General features: G+C 47.6%; 2 protein-coding genes across 4 annotated transcripts; both read left to right on the plus strand.

Moving 5' to 3' along the window:
* LOC124055718 (growth hormone receptor-like) lies at positions 1-17,021 on the plus strand. The gene is made up of 9 exons (XM_046382799.1): positions 1-92; positions 7,147-7,262; positions 10,098-10,236; positions 11,123-11,292; positions 12,291-12,469; positions 12,853-13,006; positions 13,107-13,194; positions 13,300-13,369; positions 13,922-17,021. The coding sequence occupies exons 2-9, from the start codon at positions 7,166-7,168 to the stop codon at positions 14,579-14,581; spliced, it is 1,557 nt and encodes a 518-aa protein (XP_046238755.1). The 5' UTR covers positions 1-92; positions 7,147-7,165; the 3' UTR covers positions 14,582-17,021.
* A 974-nt stretch (positions 17,022-17,995) lies between these two features.
* Positions 17,996-25,167, plus strand: dusp27 (dual specificity phosphatase 27). 3 transcript variants are annotated; one of them, XM_046382765.1, is made up of 6 exons: positions 17,996-18,095; positions 18,778-18,921; positions 19,032-19,150; positions 20,103-20,334; positions 20,600-20,817; positions 22,008-25,167. In XM_046382765.1, exons 2-6 carry the CDS (start codon positions 18,791-18,793, stop codon positions 24,791-24,793), a joined length of 3,486 nt encoding a protein of 1,161 aa, XP_046238721.1. In that variant the 5' UTR covers positions 17,996-18,095; positions 18,778-18,790; the 3' UTR covers positions 24,794-25,167. The 3 variants fall into 3 exon arrangements, with proteins under 3 accessions (XP_046238721.1, XP_046238720.1, XP_046238717.1); XM_046382764.1 differs by having other exon boundaries at positions 18,034-18,095; positions 18,220-18,921; XM_046382761.1 differs by lacking the exon at positions 17,996-18,095 and having other exon boundaries at positions 18,127-18,921.
* The last annotated feature ends 711 nt before the right edge of the window (positions 25,168-25,878 follow it).

A 25,878-nucleotide genomic window follows, 5' to 3' on the forward strand; every position in this document is an offset into this window, starting at 1 on the left:
GTCCCGGTGTGGGTCTGTGTTCGAGGATTGTGTCTCCGGGAAGCTTTAAAGCAGCAGCAAGCGGATCCCCAAGCGGTTTATTCACTTTGGAGGTAAGACGGATTCGCGCTTCATAAGCTGACGGCGCCTGAGCGCAGGTGGGATGAACGTCCTCCAATTAGCAAAAGGTCAGGTAAATAATATGACAGTGCATGTAGGGGACGTAACAGTAATGCGAACGGGGGTTTGAACCACTTGGTTATGAGTTTTAGATGAGTCAGTAAATTATTTGTCTCTGAAATGTCACAGAATAATCACACAGAACTCAATGTTGAATTTGGCCTGATTGAGGACCACAGAAACGTGAAATGTCCTGATAAATGATGACTGAAAAAAGCGTGCATATAAAGTCTGTGTACCTGTTTGTACGGAGTCACCTGTACAGGTGGGATACACGGCTTTATCTACTCGTTTCACACGTTTCCTGGATGCTTTCACCTGCTCCAGATTCTATGCTTTGGCACGTTTTGGTTCAGCAACAATCCAGTGAAAGAAGGCTTGTACTGCCTCCTGTCAGGTTTGTTCCACATGTGTGTTCCACCTGGGACCCCTCACACCTGAATCAAAGGTAGCCAGTGAGAAGTTTTCTGAGCACGTCTTGCTCGTCCGTTGAGCTTCTCAGCGATGTGATCAGACAGAGAAGAAGCTCGGCCTTTCATTGTGCCGCTCAGGGATGCTGAAACTTCTTACTGTGGATGTGGATTCTCACCTTCTCGTCCGTTTTAACACATCCAACAGATCCTGTAGAACGTCTCAGCGTTCAGATCGACAGTGTTTTGTCTGTGACAGTTTCAGTTTGGATCATATGGACGTCCTCTTTAAGCCCCCCTCGGTGTAAGTCCACGTCCTCAGCGCCTGCTCCTGTTCAGACAGATAAGAACGGCGGGAGGAGACCACACCTCGAAACACGCAACAAGACAAACGAGATGTTTCCTGCAGCTGTTTCTGCTTCAACGTGTCTGTTGTGAGCGTCTGTCAAACATCTGCATCGAGGGAATCCGGAGAAGCAGCTAAGATGAGCCTGACAGCAGCGAACTGCAGAGATGAAATAAACATAAAGAGCCGTGGGTTGTTCTGCTCGCAGAAGAGTGAACGCGCTCCATCAGCTCCATCAGGCCGAGCAGATAAATCATCACCTCAGCGTACAGTCCTCCTCTGCCTTGAAGCTACCTTGTTCGAAGCGTTGCAGAACTGAACCGAAGCAGATCTTAAAATGAATGAAAGGCTGTGCAGAACATCAGCAGCCTTCTGAACTTCAGCCACTTCACCTCGCTGGAAGTTGAAATCGAAGGGAAGCTGAGATGAGCTCTGAGCTTTCAGGCTGACGTGGACCTCAGAGTAAGTTCAAGTCTTACTAATTAGCACAGATCTGTAGCCCGTCACTGGGATGATGCCTTTATGAAGGAGAAAAGGGAAGGAGTCCACACACTGGAGTTAGATCTCCCTGTTTTTGACTAACAAGGAAAATAATGGAGTGCAGCTGCGATTGTTTCAACAGGCTGCAGATGAGAAACTGCACGGAGGAATCAATCAGACCGTGTAACGTAACGCCTCGGTTGTTACAACGCTGTGAGATGCGTGTGGCTGTCGCAGAAGACTGAAGACTGTGATGAAGAGCTGGGATTATGTGAGAGTTAAAGCTTGGCCCTCTGGTTTGTGTCACATCTGGATCCAGTTTCTGAACATGAGACAGAAGTGAGACCGGGTTTCTGTGTGCTGTTTGACTGTACAATGCTTCCTATCTGCAGAAAATCCATTTAGGCACATACATTTAGAACCGGACGGCTAATCACACGTCATATGACCTTCAGCTTCATGTGTTTGTCATCTGAGCAGGAAACTCCAGGCGGCTTGTCAGGCTCAGAAACGCTCTCTGAGCAGCCGGCGGTCACTCGATTAACTGCCAGATGAAGAGCAAGAGAAGAATGGAGAATCAATGGCCGCCCCACTGGAGCAGCTGATGACATGTAACGACCACAAATTACCTGAAACTCTGAAAATCGTCATTCCTCCTCCTTTATTCAAACCGTATTATCTTGCTTTGAGTTTAGAATAAGAATAAGGAAACCTTTATTTGTTCCACAAAGGGGAAATTGCAGCACTGGAAATATAAAAATACAAAAACACACATAAACATCACACAGCATCTGCCCACCTAAGCTGGCTGTTTTGCTGCCTTTCTGCCTGTAACAAACTCCTCATTGTGTGGGGACAAGCCAGCATCTCTGCACTTTGTGAAGTGTAATCCTGGGACTTGTGTACCTGGGCTTTCATTGTCCATTAAGTGAAGTTAAAAAGGGAAAATTTGTTGCATGAATCCTGAACATTGAGTGTGATCAGTAGTGTGTTTTGTGACAGTGAATCCTGCAGTCACATGTTTTAACAAAGTGAGCAGATCTTTTAAACGTGGCCACAGGCGGGATTGGAGTCTTCGTCCTCCATCATCCGCCCGACCTCCTCCCTCCGATTCCTCCCCTCCTCGTCCTCCTCGCTCCTCGCTCGTCTCGTCTCCGTGTCCGCGCGCTCTGGACATTGCTGATTGCTGATGGTAATTGGTAACATCTCTCCGTGGACATGCAGGATTGCATAATGCTGCAGTGTTTATACCAAACACAAACCTCGGCTGGCGTCGCTGTGTGTGATTGGGTTTGCATGCAGCGGTGCATGTGACTCTTCTGTCTGTTCAGATCTGGGCTTCCTGTGTGTGTGTGTGTGTGTGTGTGTGTGTGTGTGTGTGTGTGTGTGTGTGTGTGTGTGTGTGTGTGTGTGTGTGTGTTGCCTGAGGCGCCGTGTCAGCTCTGATGGGTGGATTTTCTGACCAGTGCTGGAATGGAGCTAACAGAGCAGCAAAGTTCCTTCAGATAAGACTTATCACGGCTGAATCTGCACATGACGGTTGAAGTCGTGGCCTCAGAGTCCAGCAGCCAATCACACAGAAGCGTGTTGTTGCTGCAGCAGTCAGTCTCAACTGAAACCTTATTAAGTCTGATTTTCATGAAGTCAGAATTAACTCCTCAGCACTTCTGAGTAACTTCATAATAGTTAATTGAACTTTTTTCCGCCCAGTGAAGGAGCAGTGACTTCTACAGTTAGCAAACTGAAGCATCTGATTTTAATTTGCACGCAGGATTCTGGACTTTTTCCTGCTAACTTAACCGTGAAGAAGCTCTTTGTGTGGTGTGTATGATGATGCGGTATCTCAAGTGTTTTGTTAGCTCTTATGAAACACGTTTTGTGTCGTCGTCAGTGTGATGGCGGTGAGCTGAATGTCATGATGATCCATGAAGTCTTTCTCCCTTTTCAAGTGACTGCATTTCTGTCACACCTCGACTTCCTGCTTGTGTGTCGGGACTTAATTAGAGTCTTTGTCGTTAAAGGTCAGAGACTCGCCGGCGGTCACAGAACTCGTTAAATAAGCCTTATCTGCTGTTTTAAATAGCTTTACAAATGTCTGCTCTCCCACAGCAAACAAACTCAGTCCTTCTGTGCCTCCCTTTTCTTCTGCACACAAATATAAATGCGAGAGGTGACTGATAAGTTTGTCATCCAGCTCACGTTCTGTGCATTTTCAGTTCAGCTCTTTGAGTGACGGTGCAGAAAGTTTGAAGTTCATGACGAAGTAACCCACTGATGGAGGTGTGGGTGAGCCGTCCCTTCTCCTGTGGGTCAGTGAAGTGGTCGATTGATCGTTCACTGTGATACCTGAGTGAAACCTCGCCTCTCATTTTCACGTGAGGGCCTCCGGGCCGTCACAAAGCCCTCCAGACGGGCCTTGCTCCTCATGCAGCCAGTCGTCACGGCAACAGGTGAACTGTGGGTTGTGATTGGCCGTGAGGATCAGGCAGGAGGGATGCTGCGCTCGTGTATCAGATGAACCGCTGAGGGAGGCAGCAGCAGTGCGATGGTCGAGGTCCGGCGGGTGTCGGAGCCGCCGTTGGGTCTGCGATGGCGTTTCTGTCAGCTGCTGCAGCTCGTTTTCTGTCGCATACGCTGGCAGGTGGTGTGGAAGCAGCCGCTGAAGGTCAGGACAGCTGGCTGGGTTTAATGTTTGCAGGAGAGGATTGTGTAATGTGGCACTAATTATTTAATAAAACACAGACTGTTGTTGCTCAGTGTGTCCCAACGTGGATGCAGTTTAAGGTTTTCTTTCCAGGAGATCTCTGTTTGTCATGGAGTTGGTACCAATTTTTCAAATATTTTGACATACTGAAGTTAACAATTTAGTTTCCAAAATTGCTAAACAGTGTTTTTGAAAACTATTTGAGGATGGTGTTATCACATGCTAAATCCATCTTAGCACAACAAAGGCCGGCCTGTTGTCCCCTTATCACACGTCTCAGAGTTGACTGATCTCAGCCAACCTCCTACATTGCTGTGAAATTCATAAAACAGTAATTAGATCAAGCTGTGACGCATGACGTTTCATTAAATCACAATTCTCAGCATTCGAGATGAAAATACCTCCGGTCCATCAGTTAGAGCAGCATGTGCAGAGGTCTTCATCAGACATGATTTTACCCGCTTCAGCCGAGCCTCACGGGAACTCGTTCTTCTGGGAACGTGGACACAACGTTGTGGTAATGCAGCGTTACTTCCTGCGGGTGCTCAGAGTCCTGATGCTGCAGCGTATCAGTCCTGTGTGTGTTCCTCTTTGGGTGCTCGGCTGCAGATCTTCGGGTGGTCACAGCACAGAACGACACAATGATGATGTGTTTCTTTTAGTCTTCAGTTATTGGTGCGTGCTGTTGCGCCCTGTGTCACATGTTCTTTGGCTTCTTGCTTATGTTAGAAGCTCAAAGTCTTCCAGATATGCCTGTGATAAGCAGTTGCTTGGGTGACGTTCACCTGAGATAAATCAGCTGTCGGTTAGCACACGTGTGAAACCCTGCGTTTGTTGGATCGTTCCTGCCGTTTGCACGAGAAGCTGCTGAAGTTAATTAGCTTTAATGACGCAGCTAATCTTTACTGCCGCAGTAAAAGTGTAAACCCTATTCTTTATCATCGCTGCACAAACCAGCTGAGCACTGAGTGACTTTTCGTGTATTTCTGAAGCTTGAACGAGTGTCAGTGTTCGCTCTGCGGTTTGTAGCGTCCCTCTGGGGGCTTCGGGGCCTACAGTGTGACAAACAACGAAGAGCCGCCATTCAGAGAGGCCTTGTCTTTGGTCCGAGGAGTCCCGAGAGTGTGTGAGGAAGCTGCAGGCGGAGTGTGGAAGCCTGTGCGCAGTTTTTATTGTCTCATTGAAACAACATATTTTGGGTAGAGTCTGATTATTCTGGTGAAACGTGTGGACCGGACAGAAACTCAGCCCTCGATGGCTGCGAGGATGTTGATATAAAATTCCAGTCTGCTGTGAAACCTCTAGTTTTTGGACTCTGTGTCGAGGCAGTCAGGCGGTGCCTTTTGTTGTGCATTTTTCATCCTGTGGCCTGTGATGGGTGAGCTGAGGCCTCCAGATAAAACCCAACAAGGCCTTGTGTTTAATCCTCCCCTCCTGCGAGATCAAGGCAGGGATTATTCACTGTGATTGTTGTCTTAGCGTTCGAGGATCGCCCGCTGCTGTTTGCATGTCAGTTCCGCCGTCCTTCCCTTCATAAGAGCAGACTTTAAAACCTCTAAGCTTCCTTGTGACTTCATTACTGCTCACAGTTCGCAGAATCTTGGTGCTGCGTGTTTGCGTTGCATAAGGATGATGTTTGTTTGTCTTCTCATGTTGTTTTATGCCCGGTGCAGCTGACATAACCGATTCGTCTCGTGGCCCTGAGGCAGACTTCTCTCTTTGTTCTTTGATGACAGATAGATTTGTTTCATGAGCAGGAAAGTCGTGATGTTTGCAGGTGATTACCTCAGTGATGCTGCAGTAATCACATCCATTAATTGATGGCCTGTTTTCCACCACTTCATGCTGTCCTGCAGTCTTTTTCCAACACGTCAGATGACTCGTTTGTCCTTTCAGACTGAACGCTTTTGTCTCTTGGCTGGGCGACGTGGAAGTGACAGAGAAGTTTGTCAGGTGGCCTTTTCCTCTGGATGCCAGTCGACTGACATCCTCCCGTGATTGTTCATATTAAAGAGCAGCGGGAGGGAATCAGCTGAACTGAAAGCCATAAGGAGAATAAGGAGCGATGCTTTCAGGGTGTTTTAAAGGAGCTTCCTGAGCGTATGAGCTCACATGCTCCGAGTGCATCGCTGGACTGAGCCTGAGCTGATTAGAGTAAAGAGCTTTCAGCAGACCCTCAGAGGCCCACACATCAGTAACTGTTGCTTCAGTAAGATGTTTGAAAAGTGGCTGCATCACTCCGATGCCTTCAGTTATGAGGTGCTGAAATAAATCCATTCAGGCATCGGCCAGTCGTCGAAATATCATCATAATTACACACACTTCATGGTTGACCCTCAGGTCAGTCAAACAGTGATTTAAAAATCTTCATGTTCCACTCGTTGCCAAATGTTTTGTGTATCTGGGAGAATATTAGAATATTTCAGAATGACACAGCTTGTACCTTCTTTAATTTAATCCAGTTTCAGTCCATTCTTCTATGTTTTCTTATTGTACTTTTATTGAGGTAGAACTTAATGTTTTATCTTTTTCACATATGTGTGCACAAACTGAAAATGACACTCCAATGTGATTTAAGGATTTGTGGTCTTAATTAAAACAGATTTTAAGACTTTTCTTCCACTGCTGCTGCCTGGTGCTTTGACGCTGGGAATCACATGAGACCCCACCAGTAGACCTAAATTGGTCTTTTTATGATCTCCTTGGTGTACTGAAGAAAAGGGATGTTATAATGTGTAGGAATGCATGCGGCCTTGAGGGGAATTTTGAGGACTGGTGACGTGATGCCGTCTCATGACTGGAGGAAGTGATGCTTCATCGCTGCCGCTCAGTGTTGGGAGGCAAAGAGCCGCCGGGGCCTCATCCCGCTGCCCTTTAAGACATAAATGTCCACTTGTCTTTGGGTCACATGGTCCTGCCGGTGGACTTAACCTCATTTAAAGTCGACTTTCCCACAGCGAGTGAAGCTCTGCGGGATGCTGAAGTGTAACGTGAGCTTTCCCCCCTCTCCGGCTCGCGTGTTGACGTCGTTTGTCTTGTGTCTGCAGGTTGACGGACGGCGGCAGGATGCTGTGGCAGCTGCTGCTCATCTGCCTTCTTCGCCTGGTGGGCTGCAGCAGAGTCGTCGACCAGGACGTCGTTTCCAAAGAGAGACACGGCCGCGGTGAGTTAGAAGCATGTGACACATTCTGAGCGATTTCTGTGTTTTCCTGTGCCAGGAAATAACACAGGCAGCAGAAAAACTTGACAGGAGGAAATCTGCAGCCTGCTTCAGTTCAGTTTTAGAACTTTGTGGCATTTTCTGCTTCCCTTGAGGCAAGCAGCCAGTAGATGAGTTAAATTACTTAAACTTGATCTTCAGAGCAAAGTTTGTTTGGGGTCAGTGACTTTGTGAATCTGGCTGCCAATCAAGCTTTCATCGGACGTGTTGATCAAAACCAGATCGGCAGTTCCAGATGTTGCTGATCCCCGTTTTGCTTTGCCGAATGTCTCTTTCAATCAAAATGCAATCTCATGGCCCAAAACTGAATTGTCCTCTCACAGTTGAAGGACTGACAGAAAGGCACGTGGATCACTTTTTAAAGCTGAATTCTTTGTGGAATCTCTGAGTCGGTGTGACCTTCTCCAAATGGATTAGTTTTTATCTCGTCTCACCAGAATGTCGCTTCTTCTCTTTACCTGAAACGACTTTTGCAAGGCAGCCGACGTGTTTTAGCCCGAAGGGACGGGAGACAGGAGACGCACAGGAACGAGTGGACGGAAATGCTCGCGGTGCGTCATGAGCTGAAGTATCTGATTGCTTGAGTCGCTCTCCAAATATGTCAGATATCTTTATCTTGCTTCGTCATTTGTGTCTGTCGTTGACTCCTGAAAATCCTCGTCTGTAACAGGAAGTCCCCTTGTTTCGTGAGTTCTCTGGAATAAGTTGATATTGCAGTAAATGTAGGGCAGTACAACATTTAGGTAGTAAAGTGGCAGGAAAAGGAAACCGTTATGTACAGTTATGTCTCTCAGATATTTAGTACTGAGTAAATGTACTTCGTTTCCATTCCCCCGCTGAGCGAGATATGATTAAAAATAAATCGCCTGACTTGATTGGGTGCAGGCGGACGGCAGCCAGCTGTGTCGGCCTTTGGTTTCCGCTCAGCTGGACGTGTGGGCAGCTCGTCAATACCTCCCCGCTGCGCTGCTGCTTTTGTTTCAGAGTGTCGCTGACGACTTTTGTCAGGCTGCCTTTTCGCTTCCTGTTCTCGTCCACAACCAGTTCAGACCTGCACGAACGTGCTCGGTCTCGGCCCTGTGTGCAGCCATGTTGAAGAGAAGCTTGGACAAAATTAAACGTGTTTATTCCAGCGAGGGCACTGCAGGCATCAATTAACATGCAGTTAATTTAACGACAATAATAATCATGATGATGATGATGTGGCGACTCCGGCTCCTACACGATGAAGCTTCAGCTGAATTAATGATGGCTGCTGTTGCCATAGCAGCCAAGTGATAGCAGAAGGACATTAGAGTTTAAAAAAGGGTTAGTTTTGTTTGTCCATTTCAAGGTTATGTTGTATGTTTTTCTGTTTTTGTTCATCCATGGAGAAAAGCTGAGCACATCAGGCAGGTTCATGTACTGACAGGTTGGTGTGTGATCCGTAAAGTTTCCTCCAGTCTCTCAGGAATCATCTCGCCAACCTTCAGCAGCGACCGCCTGCTGTAAATATGAAGACGTCAGCGGAGGTTTTCAGCTGGAAGACAAATCGTAGAGATGTTTTCAGCAGAGATCCACGCTGACTTTTATCAATATGTCACATTTAATGTCAAATCTCGATCTCCATGAAGGTCATCCCTGCTTTTGACAGTCGGTTTGACAGGAAGCCTCAGCCAATCAGCCAATCAGCCAATCAGCCAATCAGCATGACACTGTGACGTGTTTAAATGTTTCCATCAATGGAAATGAGACTGATATCGTTTTGCATCAAGACAACCAAACAGAACGTCATATTAATCTGAAATGATTTAGATTCATGTAGGAATTATGACTGGATTAATGTTAAATTAAACCTCAAAGCCAGACTTTAATGTCCAGCAGCTGCAGTAAACCTGCTGCACTCGGGAGAATCTGATTTGCTGCAGGTATGAAATTCATGCCCAGCGTGCGTCCTTTCTTTACTTCTGAGAATTGGAGGCTGTTGATTAGAAAATTCCTGCAGTGTGGCTCCCTGAGCTCCTTACAGCGTAACACAACAGGCCTTTGTTTCCCCGCTGCCCCCCGACTGCAGCTCCACGCATTCTCTGATGGATTACCGCTCGCCTCCCCCTGCTGTGATCTGTGAGGCCGCATGATGTCTCAGCGACTCGCTCAGAGCTGTTTGAAGTGGAGATGAGGATGTTTTCTAACAGGGAGACGATCGCATGCTCACCTGTCGTGGACGAGGACCAAAGGGGGGGCGGGTTTGAACCGCCACGGTTCATGACGGAGCTGAGGCCGAGATGTCAAATGCGGTCGGTCAGCGGGATCCATTTAGCTGAGATACCTGAGTCTCAACTGAAGTGGTGGTCATAAGCACGATGACAGCGTTTGGGTAATTACTGCCACTGCCAGAAGGGGGAGTCGAAAGGTCCACTCACCTCCACCTCTTCCCCTCTGATGACGTCTTCCTGCGTCTTTGTGTTCTGACTTCCTGCGGTTTACAGATCAGTTTTCCACCGCGGGTCAGAAAGAGATGGATTAGATAATCAGCGCCGACTGAAAGGCCATGTTGTTGTCCTCTCCTTGATGTTTTTGTTTATTTGAACGTCTCTCTGACAGGAAGTCTTGAAAGCTGACTTCCCCGCGAGCGACTGCAGCCGAGATCTGGTTGTGATGAGTGACCAGAGTCCTTTGTGGATCAGTTAGTGCTGATCCAGTCTGTCATTCAGCGGCGGAGCCTGGGAGGCGTCAGGAGGAAAAGCGTTTGTCATGAAAGTCACTTTGTCTTCTTTTTTGTTGTCCTGTTGTCCACAGGGGAGGTTGCCGTGACGACGAGGCCTCACATCTATTACTGCCGCTCGCCCAACATGGAGGACTTCACCTGCTGGTGGCATCCGCTCGACAACCTGACGGACGGAGAGCAGGTCGCGTACGTCCTCAGATACTCCAAAGAGTGAGTACTCGTGTACGGTCACATGACGAGACAATGATGACGTCAGTGTGATGCAGTGCTGGACGTACCAGAAATACCTGAAGCTACTGCAGTAGTACTCGTGCACTTTGTCGTAGTATTCCAGCTAAACCATTAAGAATAACAATTTTAAATTGTAAATACAGCAACATTTTAAAAGCAGTTATTTTTGCACACATCTGTACTGGTACTTTTATTGCAGGATGAAGGATCATTGTACTTCATCCACTCAGCAAGAAACACAACCGATGGCCTCAGCTCGTAGTTTTTCCTGAAGTGCTTTCTCAAAGTTTTTAGTTACCTTTTGCCTCAGTTTAATCTGCGGATTATTTCGTCGATTAGCTGATTAATAGTTTGGGTTTAAAATATCACAAAGTTGTCTGAAATTTGTCCTGATTTGATTTCAGGAGCTCAAAGTGGGAAAAACAGATTAAAAAGCCCACTAAAAGTTTCTGGGTCGTGTGAGTTCTGCCGTTTAAATCCAGTTTGATTTGTGGCGCTCCACTTTCAGCACGTCGATCTTTCAGCAGCTCGGTGATCCTGAACGGCGTCTCACGTGGCGTCAGAGCCATGCCAGCCCGCCCCCACATGGCGCACACAGCTGCTCACAGTAATCAGGACAAATTGGATTGTGGCTTTGACCCGACGTGGCTTCGCTCGCAGCTCCATCGACTGTTCTCTTGTCCTCCCGCAGCAGTTTGTTTGCAGCCACGAGTGTGTGTTAACAAGAGCGGGATTAAATGAACAAAGTGAATTTGTGTGTTTACGTTCAACAGGGTGCATTTTAGACATCAGAAGGGAATTGAACAGGACGTGAGCCAACCTGACAGCATGAATGAAACTGGACTCTTGTCTTTGGTGTTCACAGTAAGGGGCCCAAACACGAGTGTCCAGACTACGTGACCTCCGGGCCCAACAGCTGCCACTTCGACAGGAGCCACACGTCCGTATGGAAGATCTACTGCATGAACGTGGTGGCCGTCACCGCCCGCAGGAACTACACCTCCCAGGAGCACTGCCTGGACGTGGCAGAGATCGGTGAGGGTGTGCAGCCAGGCCCTCGGGCTGTGCGGTTCAGACTCGTGGTTTAACTGTTGTGAATCGGCAGCACGTCTCAAAGCGGCCCGTTGTTTTTCACTGAAACTTGCTGCAGAATTAGTTTGGTGGGTTTTTTTGTTTGTTTTTGTCGGTTTGTCGTCAGTAAACGTTCATTACGGCCATTCAAGACGTGACTGGCGACAAAACCTGCTCTTATTTGACTGATGATTTTGCTGTGTGAGAAGCACAGGTGCGTGTGTGTGTGTGTGATTTGTCAAAGCTAACATGTCCGTCCCTCTGATCTTTTGCCGTTTGAGACATCAGACATCAGACATCAGAGTGCGGGTCACCGCATCACATCAAAGGGTCGGCGGCCTCTGATGCCAACGCTTTGATGTGATGTGGCGGCCTGATGCGACTGCATGACGAACGCGTCTCACGTGTCCGTATGAGGCCGTCTTAAGTCTGTAAAATGAAATCACAGCCTCTGAGACTTTTACTCGAGTACGACTCGTATGAGTGACTTTTCGCTCAAGTATGATTTTGTGTACTTTGTCCAACAAAGTACTGCACAGTGAAACACAGTTGTAACCTCCTGCAGTCTGCACGCAGAGCGACAAACAGATGATGGCGACGCTCAGTGCGGCGTCTCACCGTGAGTTTCTCCCTGATCGGCCGCTCCGATTTGGTTTACCTCCCCAGGGTCACGGCGACGGCGGGGCATCAGCTCTGTGGAGAATCATTTTAAAATTTAAAAAGTGGATATGGATTTAAAGAGAAAAGAACATGTATAACATTAATAATAAATGAAGTTCAATAATTGAGTTTTCCCTGCTGCATGAATAATACAGGATGTTAGCTCAGAGTCCTGCTCTGTTAGAAGGATCTTAATTAACCACATGTATGAATTCATTGAAACAAGTCATGTCATGTCTTCGTGGAGTTAACCCTCCTCCTTCTCGTCTCCTGACGCCGTGTTGATGTTTCGCCACACGCAGTCCAGACTGAAGCTCCGGTTAACCTGAGCTACGCGCTGACGGACGCCGGCGGCGATGAGATGGGCCACGACGCGCTGCTGTCATGGACGTACCCGGTGCCCTCCGACCTGCAGTACGGCTGGATCACGCTGGTGTACGAGCTGCAGTACAGACGTGTGACTGAGCCCGACAACTGGAAGGTACAGACGGACGTCACTTTGTTTCCCGCAGGAAGCTGCAGAATCAGCTCATGATTAACAACAGGGGTGTGTTTTCATACTAATGCGTGCAGGAGTCTTGTCAGTGTTTCTACACTTTGGTGCTGCTACGTTTACTTAAATGAAATATCTAAGTACTTGTTCCACCACTGTAAGCAGTAAAATGTAGTCAAGAACCCGAAGAAAATGTCATCGAGCCTTTTTAGATTCTTATTCAACGTCAAATCTGAATCTGCAAAACAAATAATTGATTTGTCCGTTTTTGTCTTTGCTAAAGTCAAAATCAAACGGCCTTCCCACTCCTGGACTGGTTGCAGACCGGTTTAATGAGTCCAGTTTGTCAGGTGTTTGCTGGTTGTGTGCAGGTGAAACACCCTCTGCGTGAGCCTCACGTCGAGCTGCTCGGCCTCCCCGTAGGCGACTACGTGGCGCGAGTTCGCTGCCGGTCGCACAACTCCGGCCTGTGGAGCCAATGGAGCTCCACGCTGATGATGAGCGTCCCTGCCAGGCCGCCCACGGGTACGTTGTCATGACAACAGTAATGGAAGGTGAAAGTTTAACAAACCTTTCGATATTTTCGTATTGAAAGTATTTGTCTGTTCGGGTCTCACCTGTGCAGGTAAACTGCTGGTGCGGATCTTGGTGTCAGGAGTCACCGTTGTTGCTCTGCTGCTCATCGCCTTTGGTGTTATTCCACAGAGCAAGAGGTGAGAGAACACACACACACACACGCACACACACACACGTCATATTTACCAGGGCAGGGAAGAAAAGGACAGCACATGGTTTGAATATTATGTTTTTACTTTCAGAATAAAAGACTACTTCCTGCCGCCCATTCCAAAGCCGCGGATCATCGGCATTGACCCGCTGCTCCTGAAGGTAACATATGGTCATGTGATCAGCTGTTTCCTTCTTTCCTTCTCTCCTTCGATTGGTCTTTGTCAGCTCTCGTACTCACTTTCCTTTGTGTGCGTCTTTCCTGTTTGCTTTGATTCCTCTAAATCTCCATCTTGTTTTTTGGCTGCTGCTGTTCGTCTTCCTCCTCCTCACATTCCTCCCTTCACTGCGTCCTCCCTCTTTTCTCTCCCTTTTTGCTGCAATTTGTATTTTCATTTTTTCCATCAATCCCTGTTGACTTTCCTTTCTGAGTTACACACTCCAGTACAGTAGGTGGCGATATGCACCTTTCAGGTTGGTTGCAACACGCCAATCCCCCCCCCCCATTTTGAAACTTCCCCTTCCTCCTCTTTGTTAATTTTGTCCTTTTCTGTCTTTCCTTCCTTCTCGTTTTCAATGCTGTCCTCCTTTTTTTCTCCTTTTTCATTTCTGTTTTGTTTATTCTCACTCTTCCCTCGTCCTTATGATCTCTTTATTTTCTTCTTCTTCTCCTCCCTCTTTTCCATGGCGTCCACCTCTCGTGTCCACTTTTAGAAAGGGAACTTGGACGAAATCAACCACCACTTGAGTAACTTCCACAGCTACAGACCTCCGAGCTACGCCGAGGAGGTGTGGGACCAGGTCAACGCTGACGACGTCTATCTCACCACGGCGAAAAACCGCAGCGTCCCCGCCAACCCGACACAGTGGGAGAAGGACGCCTTAATGGTTCCGTGTGACGTGACGCCTGTGGCCGGCCTTCATCAGTTCACAACACAAAACCCGACCTCATACATTCAGAGCCTGTCGCCCTACTGCTCCTTGCCCTCTGAAGCCTTCGCCTCGCCGCCGAGGCCAGAAATTATGTCCCTGCAGGGGGCGGAGTACAGCGTGATGCGACATCCCGGCCTTCCCAGCAGTCTCCCTGCTCCTAACGCCGCCGCCCGCCCGGATTTCTACACCTGCGTCCAGCTCATGAATGAAAGCGGCGAGGTGCATCTGGTGCCGTGCCTGCCGCCGACGTACTGTCGGGAGTTCCCGCCTCTCCCGAGGGATGATGTGGACGCTGGGGAGAAGGAGGAGAAGAAGAAAAAGCTGGCCGACTACCAGGCCAGGATGGACATGACGAAGCGGTCGAAAAATGGCGGCGAGGCTGAGAGGAGCGAGGAGGCAGCTGACCCTCTGCTGCCTGTTGCTGTTGACAACCAGGGCTGAACAGACGTCCACAAAAACACACAAATACTGTGAAAACTGCTGAATGCGCTGAAACACGGAGACTGCTGCCTTGAATCCGGTTTCCTGAAAAACAGGAAGTGAACCGGCAGGACATCAGCACGCTGAAAACAAGTCAACAGACATGAAAAGAAAACTGATAAAGTGACAAACAGCGTTGCGTTCAGGTGACCGACACGTTTGTCTTTGTACATGTTCCTCTGGACCTCAGCTTCTTTCTGGTTTTGGTAGAAAGTGTTGTTCTGTAGGGGACCAAAGTGTGTGTTGTTAAAGCTGCAAGGTGAACCCCCAAATGCTCGAGCTAATGTGAATCAAACTCCAAAGGGGGCAATCAGTAAGATATGACCAGAGTTTTAATTTAAAACATCCAAAAAATGGACTTTGTGAACAGAAAACAAAGAAACAGCAGTGAAACAAGCGATGTGCTGCCCCCTTTGGTTTCGGAGCTACTTTTGAATTCTGTCCATATTTTACGAGCTGCCCCTTTAAGAGCGAGATTCAAAACTGAACTGCGGTACCGTGAACACCACACGCTGCTTCTCCCAAAGCGTCGTCTCCTCAGAGCTTCACATTCAGGAAGTTTTTCTCAGGTACAAGAAAACGTGCAATGCCTTTGGATGTCGACGTGCCGTTTCGGGTCTGGTTTACCCTCTTTTCTTTTTCTCGTTTACATGCATTCATATTCCACACGTTAGCTTCACCTCGCTGGGCTTTTGATACTTGCACAAGACGCACGATAAACACTAGAGTTTGTTCTATTATTACAACATGTGCCGACCCTTTAAGGAAGGTTTTATTCTCAGATTATCCTGACCATGAATGGAAAACTGATCTGCACGTAAAGGTGTTGTGTCTCACTCCCAGTCTGTGGGCTGTCTCACCCTTCAGTGTTTTTGACCAGTTGCAGCAGTCTTAGACGTATTCACACAACAGTCTTCAACAGATTTATGACAGAAAAGCGGCTCTCAAGCCGTCAGGAAGACGTAAGCTGTGAGCTGGAGCTCCTCGGTTCAGAGTGTCTGTGGATTTCAGTCTGCTGTGCTCAGGAGGCTTCACCAACTTCTCTGAACTGGACTCCTCTTTATTTCCCAGAAAAGGTTTTGAGCTTTTCTGACAGTTATTTAAAAAGTATATTTTATGTTTTTTAATGGATCCTTTTAGTCCTATTTAACACACATAACGCTATTACAAAATGTATTTTGTATGTTTTGGGTTTTTTTTTTGGAAGTAATGTATTTTGAATTACAAACCATTTGACCAACAAAGTCAGCCTTTGTGAAACATAACAGTTCTGAGGAGGTACATTTAAAAGATATGAGAAGCTCCTCCTCCTCCTCCTCCTCTTCCTGTGTGTGGATGAAGAGGAGGTGAAGGATTTTTAAACGCTCATGCGATGCCTCACATCCCGCCTGGTATTGGCTGGTCTTTGTCAGCAGGTGATGATCATCCATGTATGTGTGCTCATCACGTTCGTCCGTCCATCCGTTTTCTGTGGGATTTCAGGTCCCGCTGGCTGCACGAGGTAGCCTGGACATCCGTCCACCTGCTGCACCTCCTCCTCCTCGATGACAGAAAGATGCAACACAAAGGAAAGGTTTAGCTGGCGGTGAACCTGACAAAGTCCAGCTTCACGCGTTCGGAGAGGAGCCCAGAACACGTGGACGTTTGAAACTCAGCAGTTTGCACGACGGCGTTGGGCTCCTGAGGAAAGCTGAGACCACAGTGTTGATGTCCCTTCAGTGTCTCCACTCCCTGCAGGAGGTCTCAGTGTCACTGTGCAGTGTGATCGTGGTCTGTTAGCTGTGCCATGTGACCTGTTTGTCAAAGCGGACCACTGACCAACACCCAGACTCCCTCCTGCCTCCCTCGGACCTCAGAGCTCAGAGCTCAGAGCTCAGAGCTCAGAGCTCAGACAGCAGTCGTGTTGTGCCGTCGCTGTATTCTCCTCCTCATTGAAGTAGCAGTTAGATGTGGTGTTTTGTGCCTGTATGTGCCTTTTTTTACAGAGCAGTATGTGCTATTCTGTTGCTGTTGTGTTGAAATCCCAGCGGACGGCTCGAGCAGCTCCCGCCTGGAAATGCTTTCACGCGAGGTCGAGTTAAAACAGTTTAAAAGTCCAATACCAGCACGGCGTCTGTTCACTATTCTCACCTTTTCAACTTTTCAACATGGAACTTTATTCTGGTTGGTCAGAAGCACTTTGGATTACTTTCCAATGCAATAAAGAGAGAAAAGGCAGCCAAACGTGTCCAGGATTGGTCATTTGTGCGAGTGTGAGTGTTGAATTTGTAATCTGCTTCTCTGTGGAGTAGAAAGTTCCCCCTCAGAAGTAAAAATATATCTCAGGGAAGACGTTACTTGCTCACTTAATGAATATATTGGCTGTGAGTGGCTCGTTGTGGTTAAAATGCATTTCAGAAGCTTTTTCCATCTGCTGGAATCAATCAATATTTGTATTTTCTTGGAGTTTAAATGACCACATCTGAAATGAGTGCAGATGTTCAGACGGCACCTGAAGGTATCTGAAGCTCATCAGTCAAAGCTCAGCGAGTCAGAAACAATACACAGACTGACCTGACGTCGGCGGCCGTGTGACTTAAATTAGCCACATTCTGAGGTTATTAATAGCAGAGTGGATTGTCAGCTGACTTCAGATAAACACACAAGCAGCACTGAAGCTCAGGAGAGAAAAGTTCTTCCTGTGACGGACTGAGGACATCAGCTTTGTGAGAAGGAGTGAATTAATGTGCAGTGACTCACTTTTTGTTGTCCTTCACAACATACAGGGTGCATATAAATATCACAGGAACGTAGGCAGTACGCATACAGACATGACTGATATTCATATCCTTAAAGTAATGCCTCATTTACTCCATGTGTACTCCATACATGATGAGGTACTTATTATATGTATGAATTTATTACTCCTGCATGTCTTTTTATCTGCAGACGTGCAGACGTGCAGTACAGCCTCAGTACTTTTGAATGTTTTGGTGGCTTGAAGTCCAGCAGGGAAAACCAAACCGTCATTTTATGCTACATGAGGGATCACATGCAGACGTCGTCTCACTTTTAATACGACTACGTTCAACTGAATACTTTCATTTAATTTATAATCTGTGTTAAGGTGAGCGCTCGATCGTCGCCCAGATCATCCGCCCACCTGACAGGTGGTGTTGCACAGGTGGACGTGTCACAATAACAGGCCATCCTAAAATGTTTTATCTTGAACAAAAAATAAGACGTTTAGTCGTCTGTGGACTCAAAAGGCACAAAGTGTCAGGAACAGGAGAAAGGAGGCAGAAATGGAGGAGAGGTACTCAGTCACCGGCAGGGCTGGTGTCGGATGTCTTCACAGGCCTGGTGGGGGGAGGCGGGTGAGGCGGGTGAGGACATGGAGGGCTGAGGGGTGGGGGACTCTCTCCAACTTTAGTGTTGGTCTGGCAGCCATCAGCTTCAGACGACCTCCTTCAGACCGAGACTGTGACTGACTGAGGTAGGAACACACACACACACACACACACACACACACACACACAGACGTGGTGTTTTTTATTTATCTTCTATTTCAGTGAGTTTTCTCACGTCTGATGAGCGCTGATGTTTTTGTGTTTTCAAAGCTCGAGGCTGTGTGGCCCTTCACTGAGCCGCTGATCTCAGGCCTGTCAGGCTTGGAGGCAGCTGTCGCTCCGGTTAAAAATAGATGAGCTGGAAGGCCTCATATCACACACACACACACACACACACACACTCCATACACGCACAGATTTACAGAAACATCAGTCTGGAAGCCTTGTATGTTTTGTGGCTGTCATGTGGTCCTCCTTGAGGCCTGTTCCACATTAAACAGGATCTTACTGTATATGCTTTAAAGGAATATTCAAACATTTTGGTAAATACAGTTCAAATATTGATCTCAGGTCTGTACGGTCAACATGAAGCCACAACCAGCAGCCGGTTAGCTTAGCTTAGCTTAGCTTAGCATAAAGACTGGAGACAGTTTTTTGTTGCCTTATTGAAACCAATACCTCTGTTGTTATGTGTTTATTAGCAGTTAGCTGTGTCCTCAGTGTCTCAGGTTGTGTCCTCGACTCCTGAGTTAACTTTAGAGACTCTGAGGTGTAATGACGAAAGTTCGCAGTTCACATGACTCAAAGTGATTTGCTTTTTGATGGCAGGACGAAGGTTGCCATGGCGTCGACGGGTGAGAGCGGGCAGCGTGGCGATCAGACGGTTCCTGGTGGGGAGGAGGTGAAGGAGGAGGAGGAGCAGAGTGGCGTCCAGGGAATCCAGTCTCATTACCTGCGCTGTCCTTCCCCCAGGTAGGAAGCAGCACTCCTGTCATAATGTGTTTTCAAGGAGGAAGTGCTTTTATTTTGATTTGAGAGTTTCTCTGAGCCAAACTGCTCACACGGTGACTTCCTCCCCTCAGTTTCTCCATGGCATCGGAGTCCAGGTTCTCCATGATCTCCGGCTCTGACGCCGCCAGCATCTTCATGGAGCCCATCCACCTCTCTTCAGCCATCGCTGCCAAGAAGATCATCAACGAGGGTGAGACGGCTGATGACGAAATGCAGCAGCTCGTGTTGCTTGTGTTTGCAACTCATTTGCCTTTGTGTGGTAACTCTGAGTCGCCAGGTGGCGATTTAGTCAAACAACACGGTGAGAGAAGACTTGAACCTCTTTGAGATCTGTTTGTGTCCTTAGATGCTGAACAATGAGTTGGTGAGTTTTCAGATTAGTCGTTGGTCTCCAGCCTGCAGAAGCTTCAGTTTAATTTACACTAATATGAAGCAAAGAAATGAAAGGAATCTCTCATTTCACAAGCTTTAATCATTTCTTTCCCTCCACTGATGAATCGATTTAACACCACTGAATTGTCAAATATCACATGAAGTTCTTGTTCAGTCTGAAATTGACAGAAGTGATGCTTCTTTTCGTACGGGACTGAGGAGGACCGAACAGAGAGCAGACCAGGTCACCGTCCACGCTGTTCTCGGCGGCGCTCCTCACTCCTCATTCAAATGCATGTGTGCAATAATGTTCTCATTCAGCATCTCTAATTTGGTTGAACACTCTTCAATTACAGTGAATCCACGTCTCATTTCCTCAGACGGCGGAGGAGCAGAGTCTCGCTGATTGAGGAAATTAGCTCCTCTGGCACATCACAGAGCAGCTCCTGTGTCAGATTTCTCCCCTGACATTATGTTAATGCACGATGTATGTTTCATATACATGGAGGACGATGGTTCCTGACGAGCACGGCTGCACTGATCGGGTGTTTGTTCTGACGCTGTGTGCTGTGAGCAGCTTCACACCATTCAGATGCTTGATGTAGTTTGTCCGTTAAAAGACATCTTGTGCACTTCATCTTGCCAGCATTGAGCCGCCGCTCACACAGAAGTCAGTTGGCTGCCTGCTTCACATTGTACCTTTGAATTCTTAAGTTACACCTCAGCACCAGAGCTCATAGAGCAACAAATAAATCCTCCTTCCTCCGCAGAGCTGCCGCCTCGCAGCGTGCGAGCCGAGTCCATCCCGGAGTCCATGCTGGAAACCGCCGAGCAGCTGATGGTGGAGGACCTCTACAACCGCGTCAGGGACATGATCGACGACCGCAGCCCCTACAACACCCCCTGTGTGCTGGACATCCAGAGGGCCATGGTGCAGGACCGCTTGGAGGCTCCCATCAACCCTGTGGATGAGGTGTGGCCCAACATCTTCATAGCTGAGAAGTGAGTCACCACATCAGTGTTTAATGAAAACAGTTTTTTAGATAATTCATTTTATTTAGATGGAATAGGACAGTTTCATCTTAACTTGCCGAAGCCTTGGCTAAGGAGGATTTTGCATGTTTTCTCCTTTGCCTGCCAAGTGTTTTAGGAATCCATCCAGGAGATCCAACTAAACATGTTGCCAACAAGTCTTTCTCCCAAACAAGCAAATTAAAAATCTCAACCTTTGCTTGCTCATCAGTTTCCGTTTGTGTTTCTTTTTCAGATCGGTTGCAGTCAACAAAGCTCGCCTGAAGCGAATGGGCATCACCCACATCCTGAACACCGCCCACGGCACAGGGGTCTACACAGGCGAGTCTTTCTATGCCGGCATGAACATCCAGTACATGGGCATCGAGGTGGATGACTTCCCCGACGCCGACATCTCGCTGCACTTTCGTCCCACCGCCGAATTCTTGGACGAGGCTCTTTTGACACACAGAGGTGAGAAACAATTTGTTTTGTGTGTCCTCCTGAGCGTCTTCATCTCCACTTTCTTATTCCGTCTTTGTGATGGAGTTGAAAGTTTGTGTCGTCATTGCTGTGGTGCTCCTCCTCTGCGGGGGTTTTATTTTATTGTCTGGCATTGCTTGGCGTGGACAGTACACAGCATGTTCACTTCATTTTTATCCTTATCTCCCTGTTGTGGAAAACCTTGAACTCAGAGGATGGAAGGAAACTCAAGAGACGCTGATGTCTTATGATGAAGTATTTGATGACACTCGACCGAGGAGAAACAGCGTTAACATAGAACTGATGTAACTCAGTGCAGTGCCAAGCCAGTCATGAAGTCTGCTCTTCCTGTTGCGATGCAGATATACTAAAATTCAGACATTAGTCATATGTCAACATTGCATACCTCTGTGTGCAGCACAGATATCAGTGTCACGCACTGCTGCGTCACATTGGCCAAATAGACTACGCACTAAGACAGTTGGTTCCTCAGTGAGATATTATCCAAACGGTGGTGAACCAGTACCTCTTCATACCTCCCAAAGGACATCTGCAGGCAGTAAACAGATAACAGTGAACTGTTGATGCAACTCCGAGAAACCGGCCTTGAGATGACCTGTCCCTGAGATACCAGGAAACAGAGTATCAGAGAAACTGAGGTTTTAGCGTTCATTAGTTCAGGAAGAAATGATACTTTGTGAAGTTATGCTGTAAAGGCATGAGAATTTATTCTCCAGCAGACAGGGGTCAAGGGTGATCCAATAAAAGATCCCAAACAGCAATCCGAAAACACTTACACAACATCTCAGTTTCTGAGAAGTGTTTTACGGGCCACACAGAGGAGGTCTGTGTTCATGGAAGAGGATCATGTAACAGTCACAGTGCTGAATGTCCCTCATTCATCATTAATGCAGCTGATTTGTAAAGTGTTGCCTGAGGGCATCAGCAGCCACAACTGTCATTCTCATTGCCTTGTGTAAAGAAATGCTGTCATTTTTATTTTTTATTTCAATTTTATTAAAAGCTCTCATAACTGCTGTATGATCCAGACTTTTCATACCAAATATCTGTTTATGTATTTGTGTAAAAACGTAATCTAAATATTGTTATTGGCCTCCAAAATCCAGCATGTCAGGTTATAATCACAGTTATATATATTTTTTTGTTTTGTTTTTTTGCAGGAAAGGTTCTTGTGGTTTCCATGATGGGCGTCAGTCGCTCTGCAGTCCTGGTGGCGTCCTACCTGATGATCTTCCAGCACATGACCATCATGGAGGCCCTGACTTCCATGAGAAAAAAGCGCGCCATCCACCCCAACGAAGGCTTCCTGAAGCAGCTGCGAGAGCTTAACGAGAACCTGATGGAGGAACGCGACGATGATGACGAAACGCTCAGCCAGTGCTCTGTTATTGATGCCCGCACACGTGCTCGCATCTTTGGTGATGGCGGGGATGACGATGATGACGATACTGACAAAGAAGAAGAACAGAGTATGATTGAGGTGAAAGCGCACTCCATCATGATGGAAGAGGAGGAGGATGGAGAAAGCGTGATGAGCAGCGTCGCCTCTTCGGCGGCTGCTGCAGCACTCAGGAGTGGACTGATTGGAGTGCAGGACGGACTGGAGCACAAGGAATCGGCTCAAGAAGACCTTGTTCTACTCGAAAAGGAGGAGGATGGCGAGGATGATGATGGTCTTGACGGTATGATCCGCGAGTGGCAGCGGAGGAACGAGAAGTATCAGGATGATGACTGGTGGGAGGCGCAGCTGAACAGCGACGGCGAAGATGAGGAATCTATCGCCGATGGTCGACCAAAGAAGACGAGGGGCGGTGCAGACGTTGATGTGGACAGTGTCACCAGCGAGGATGTACGAGCTGTGAAAGAGCGGGTGAAGCGTCGCAATAGACGTCCGCCTTCAGATGCGATGTCCACCTCCAGCTGCACAAGTTACTCTGATCTTTGGAAACAGCGGCTGAGAGAAATTGAGGAACAAGCTGCTGCGCGCTACCGTAAGAAAGAGGAAGACGAATGCAGCGAGAGCACCGCCACAGAGGGTGGAGAAGGAAGAAAGAAGAAGATTGATGATGATGTAGACAGCATCCTCTCTGACAGCAGCTCCATGTACAACTTTTGCCAGAAGAATAAGGAGAAGATGACGCCTTTGGAGCGTTGGCGCATCAAGAGGATCCAGTTCGGCTGGAACAAGAAAGATCGAGAAGATGGAGAGAAAAGTTCCATAGGAGATGGAGAGGATGGTGCTGGTGAGGGACAAGCCAAGACCCCATCCTTCCAAGATGTCAACCTGACAGCATATCAGTCGTGGAAGCTGAGGCAGCAGAAACGTTTCGGGGAGGAGAACACGGATGAGATTTTGGAGTTGAGTCGGGGCGAGGACTCTGCAACCGTGAAACGGAGACAAAGGCGTGAGGAGATCCTGGAGCGCTCAAAGAAAACTTTAGAAGAGAGTCAGTCCATGTGTGGCTGGGAGACTGAGAGCTGCATCAGTGGAGGTACGATACCTCTCTCTGCCTTTTGGGCTGGAGCTGGTGTCACGGGTCCGCCAAGCGTCACCAATGATGACAACATGTCGATGCTCAGTGGCAGGTCATCCGTCATATCTTCAGTTTCACAGGCGCGCAGTACAAGATCAGCACTATCTGCAGTCCCAGTTAATCCAGTGATGCCAGTTCCTCCCATCGTCCCAGTTCCTGCTGTCCAAGGTCCCGGAGGTGAACCAATGGTAAACCTGGCCAGCATCCAAAACTGGATTGCTAATGTTGTCTCTGAAACGATCAAGCAGAAGCAAAGCGAGATGAGCCTGCCTCCTCCGTCACGTGCTGGATCCGAGCTCAGCTTTGGCGGTGCAGCGAGTGTGATTTCAGGCCGTGGCGTGGATGATGACAAGGCGTCCTCGTTGAGTGGTGCTTCCTATTCCAGTGCACTGTCTCAGGGGCGTGGCAGAGCGGCGTCAGTCCTCTCAGGTGGCGGATCAAGCAGCGTCTCTGGCCTCACTGGAAGAGCCTCTGCTCTGGGATCCAATCTTGGCTCCACTCTGGGCTCCAAGAAGAACAAAATCACCACCACCAGCGTACCTCTTTTCAGCCTCTTCCAAGACCAGGTCAACATGGACAAACTGGACGCCATGGACAAGGAGATCAAGTCTGACATGAGGGACAAGATGGCTACCTACGAAAAGAAGAAGATCCTGGAGGACAACAAGCGCAGCACCCTGTACAAGAAAAAGAAACCGAAGGAGGATGAAGACGAGGAGGAGGAAAGAAAGAAGAAAGAGGAAGATTTTCTTGAGGAAACAAAGAAGAAGGAGAAACCTACAAGGACTTATGGCCTCTCTGGGTGCCTGAATCTCAACCCTGCCCTGGAGAAAGATAAGAACACCAGCATCGACGACTGGCTGAGAAGTGTCAGGCCTCCACAGGGGAAAACAGCCTCTGGACCTGAAGTCGGTCCATCACAGGATCCGTATGACGACCTTGATGCCTCCGCTTCTGAATTCGACTTCTCAAGTCGCAGGGCCTCGTATTCTGTCGAGGAAGAAGACGAAGAAACTTATGGCGTCACCTCCAGGTACAGGTCAAGGTTAGGTGAGGACATATCAAGTGGAGACACAGAATATTCCTGCAACGGCTTCTCGCAATCCCACGACTACGGCCGAGCAGGGAGGTCGTACGGCGAGAGCGACGAGTGCACAGAAAGCTACGCCGACTTCTCCACGAAGAGAAATTTCGCTCATCATTCGCGATATGGAATCAGCGACACGGAGGGGAGGAGGAGTAGGAGGGAGGAAACAGAGGAGGAGGATGACATTGCTACCTTCATCGCCCAAACCAGGCAGAGGATCAGAGCTCGGGCGGTCGCTGAGGCCGAAGACGACGAAGTGCTGGCGGCTTGGAGGGCACAGCAGGAAGCAAAATCACAGAGCAGAAGTGCTTCTTCGGAGAAATGACTGATGCAGCGAGGTTTTAGGTAAAGTTTAGTGCCAGTTGTGTGCAGGTATCACTTTATTCACTTTAATAATTGTGGATATCTTGAAGAAAAATAAAAAGCCAGTTTACGTGAAAATCAGTAAGGAAACAGAGCACTTTTCCAAATCATCATGCATCAGAATTTTAGAAGGGTGAATGTTCAGAGCCTGTATTATTTGTAATGACCTGAAATTGAAGAAGGGTTCAGGTTTTGACCGCACCATCATTGAATATAACACTGACGGTAAAACATTAAGTGCATATTTTCATAAAAGACGATGTGGAACTCCTCAACAATGGATCGAACCCCGTTTGTACTGTTGTTTTATTGTTGAAATAAATGTTCTGCTGTAAATGAAGAATCGTTTTTTCAAAAAGTATGTTAGGTTCCCCATTAGCAAGAAGAACCAATAAAAAACAGTGCAGATAGGTCCCAAACAATTACTGTTTACAAGTATGTGAATTCAACATCAAAGTATGTGGAAGTAGATTTTAATTTAAGAAACTGTAACTGCTTTTTCATTTTGGCGAATTTTAAGTTGTAATTTATTTTTCTTGTATAAAAAAATCCCAGGAGGAGCAGTTTGTGTAACAACAAGCTCGTTATTCTGCTGATATTGGGCAGATGACTAGAAGCGTCTTTCTGTTTTGTTTTTAGAAACAGGCGGTTTGATGATGCACGCTGCGAGACAGTCTGGATGCCACTGATATCAAATCTAAGTGGCTATCATGAAAAGTTAATACACCACCTAATGGACTTTAACGGTAGTGCTTTGAGATCCTGAGGTTTGAGAATGTGAGGGACATTTTCAGAAATAAAACACCACAGTGTGGTTTGTGATTTTCTCGTAATTATTGTCTGCAACAGTAGAAACTCATTCAGATGAACAGAACAGCTTCTGTCAAAGTTAAAAGTATTTTCCAAGCCTCTCTCATTGAATCAGTATGATTTCGATGAAAATGCTGCGGAAAGGATGGGAAGCGGTGGCGAAATGTCAGTACACGTGAGGCTTTAGCGCTCGCTGCAGCTTACTGTGAAGCTTTACATACCACAGATGGATCAACC

Source organism: Scatophagus argus, chromosome 24 (genome assembly GCF_020382885.2).
Source record: "Scatophagus argus isolate fScaArg1 chromosome 24, fScaArg1.pri, whole genome shotgun sequence".
NCBI lineage: Eukaryota > Metazoa > Chordata > Actinopteri > Scatophagidae > Scatophagus > Scatophagus argus.

Bases quoted from the DNA above. Each gene is read 5' to 3' on its own strand.
- LOC124055718 (XM_046382799.1), top strand. From the start codon at position 7,166: ATGCTGTGGCAGCTGCTGCTCATCTGCCTTCTTCGCCTGGTGGGCTGC. The intron at 10,237-11,122 runs GTGAGTACTCGT...TGGTGTTCACAG, and splicing joins GTCCTCAGATACTCCAAAGA to TAAGGGGCCCAAACACGAGT. The intron at 13,007-13,106 runs GTACGTTGTCAT...TCACCTGTGCAG, and splicing joins CCCTGCCAGGCCGCCCACGG to GTAAACTGCTGGTGCGGATC.
- dusp27 (XM_046382764.1), top strand. From the start codon at position 18,746: ATGACTCAAAGTGATTTGCTTTTTGATGGCAGGACGAAGGTTGCCATG. The intron at 20,335-20,599 runs GTGAGTCACCAC...TTTCTTTTTCAG, and splicing joins AACATCTTCATAGCTGAGAA to ATCGGTTGCAGTCAACAAAG. The intron at 20,818-22,007 runs GTGAGAAACAAT...GTTTTTTTGCAG, and splicing joins GGCTCTTTTGACACACAGAG to GAAAGGTTCTTGTGGTTTCC.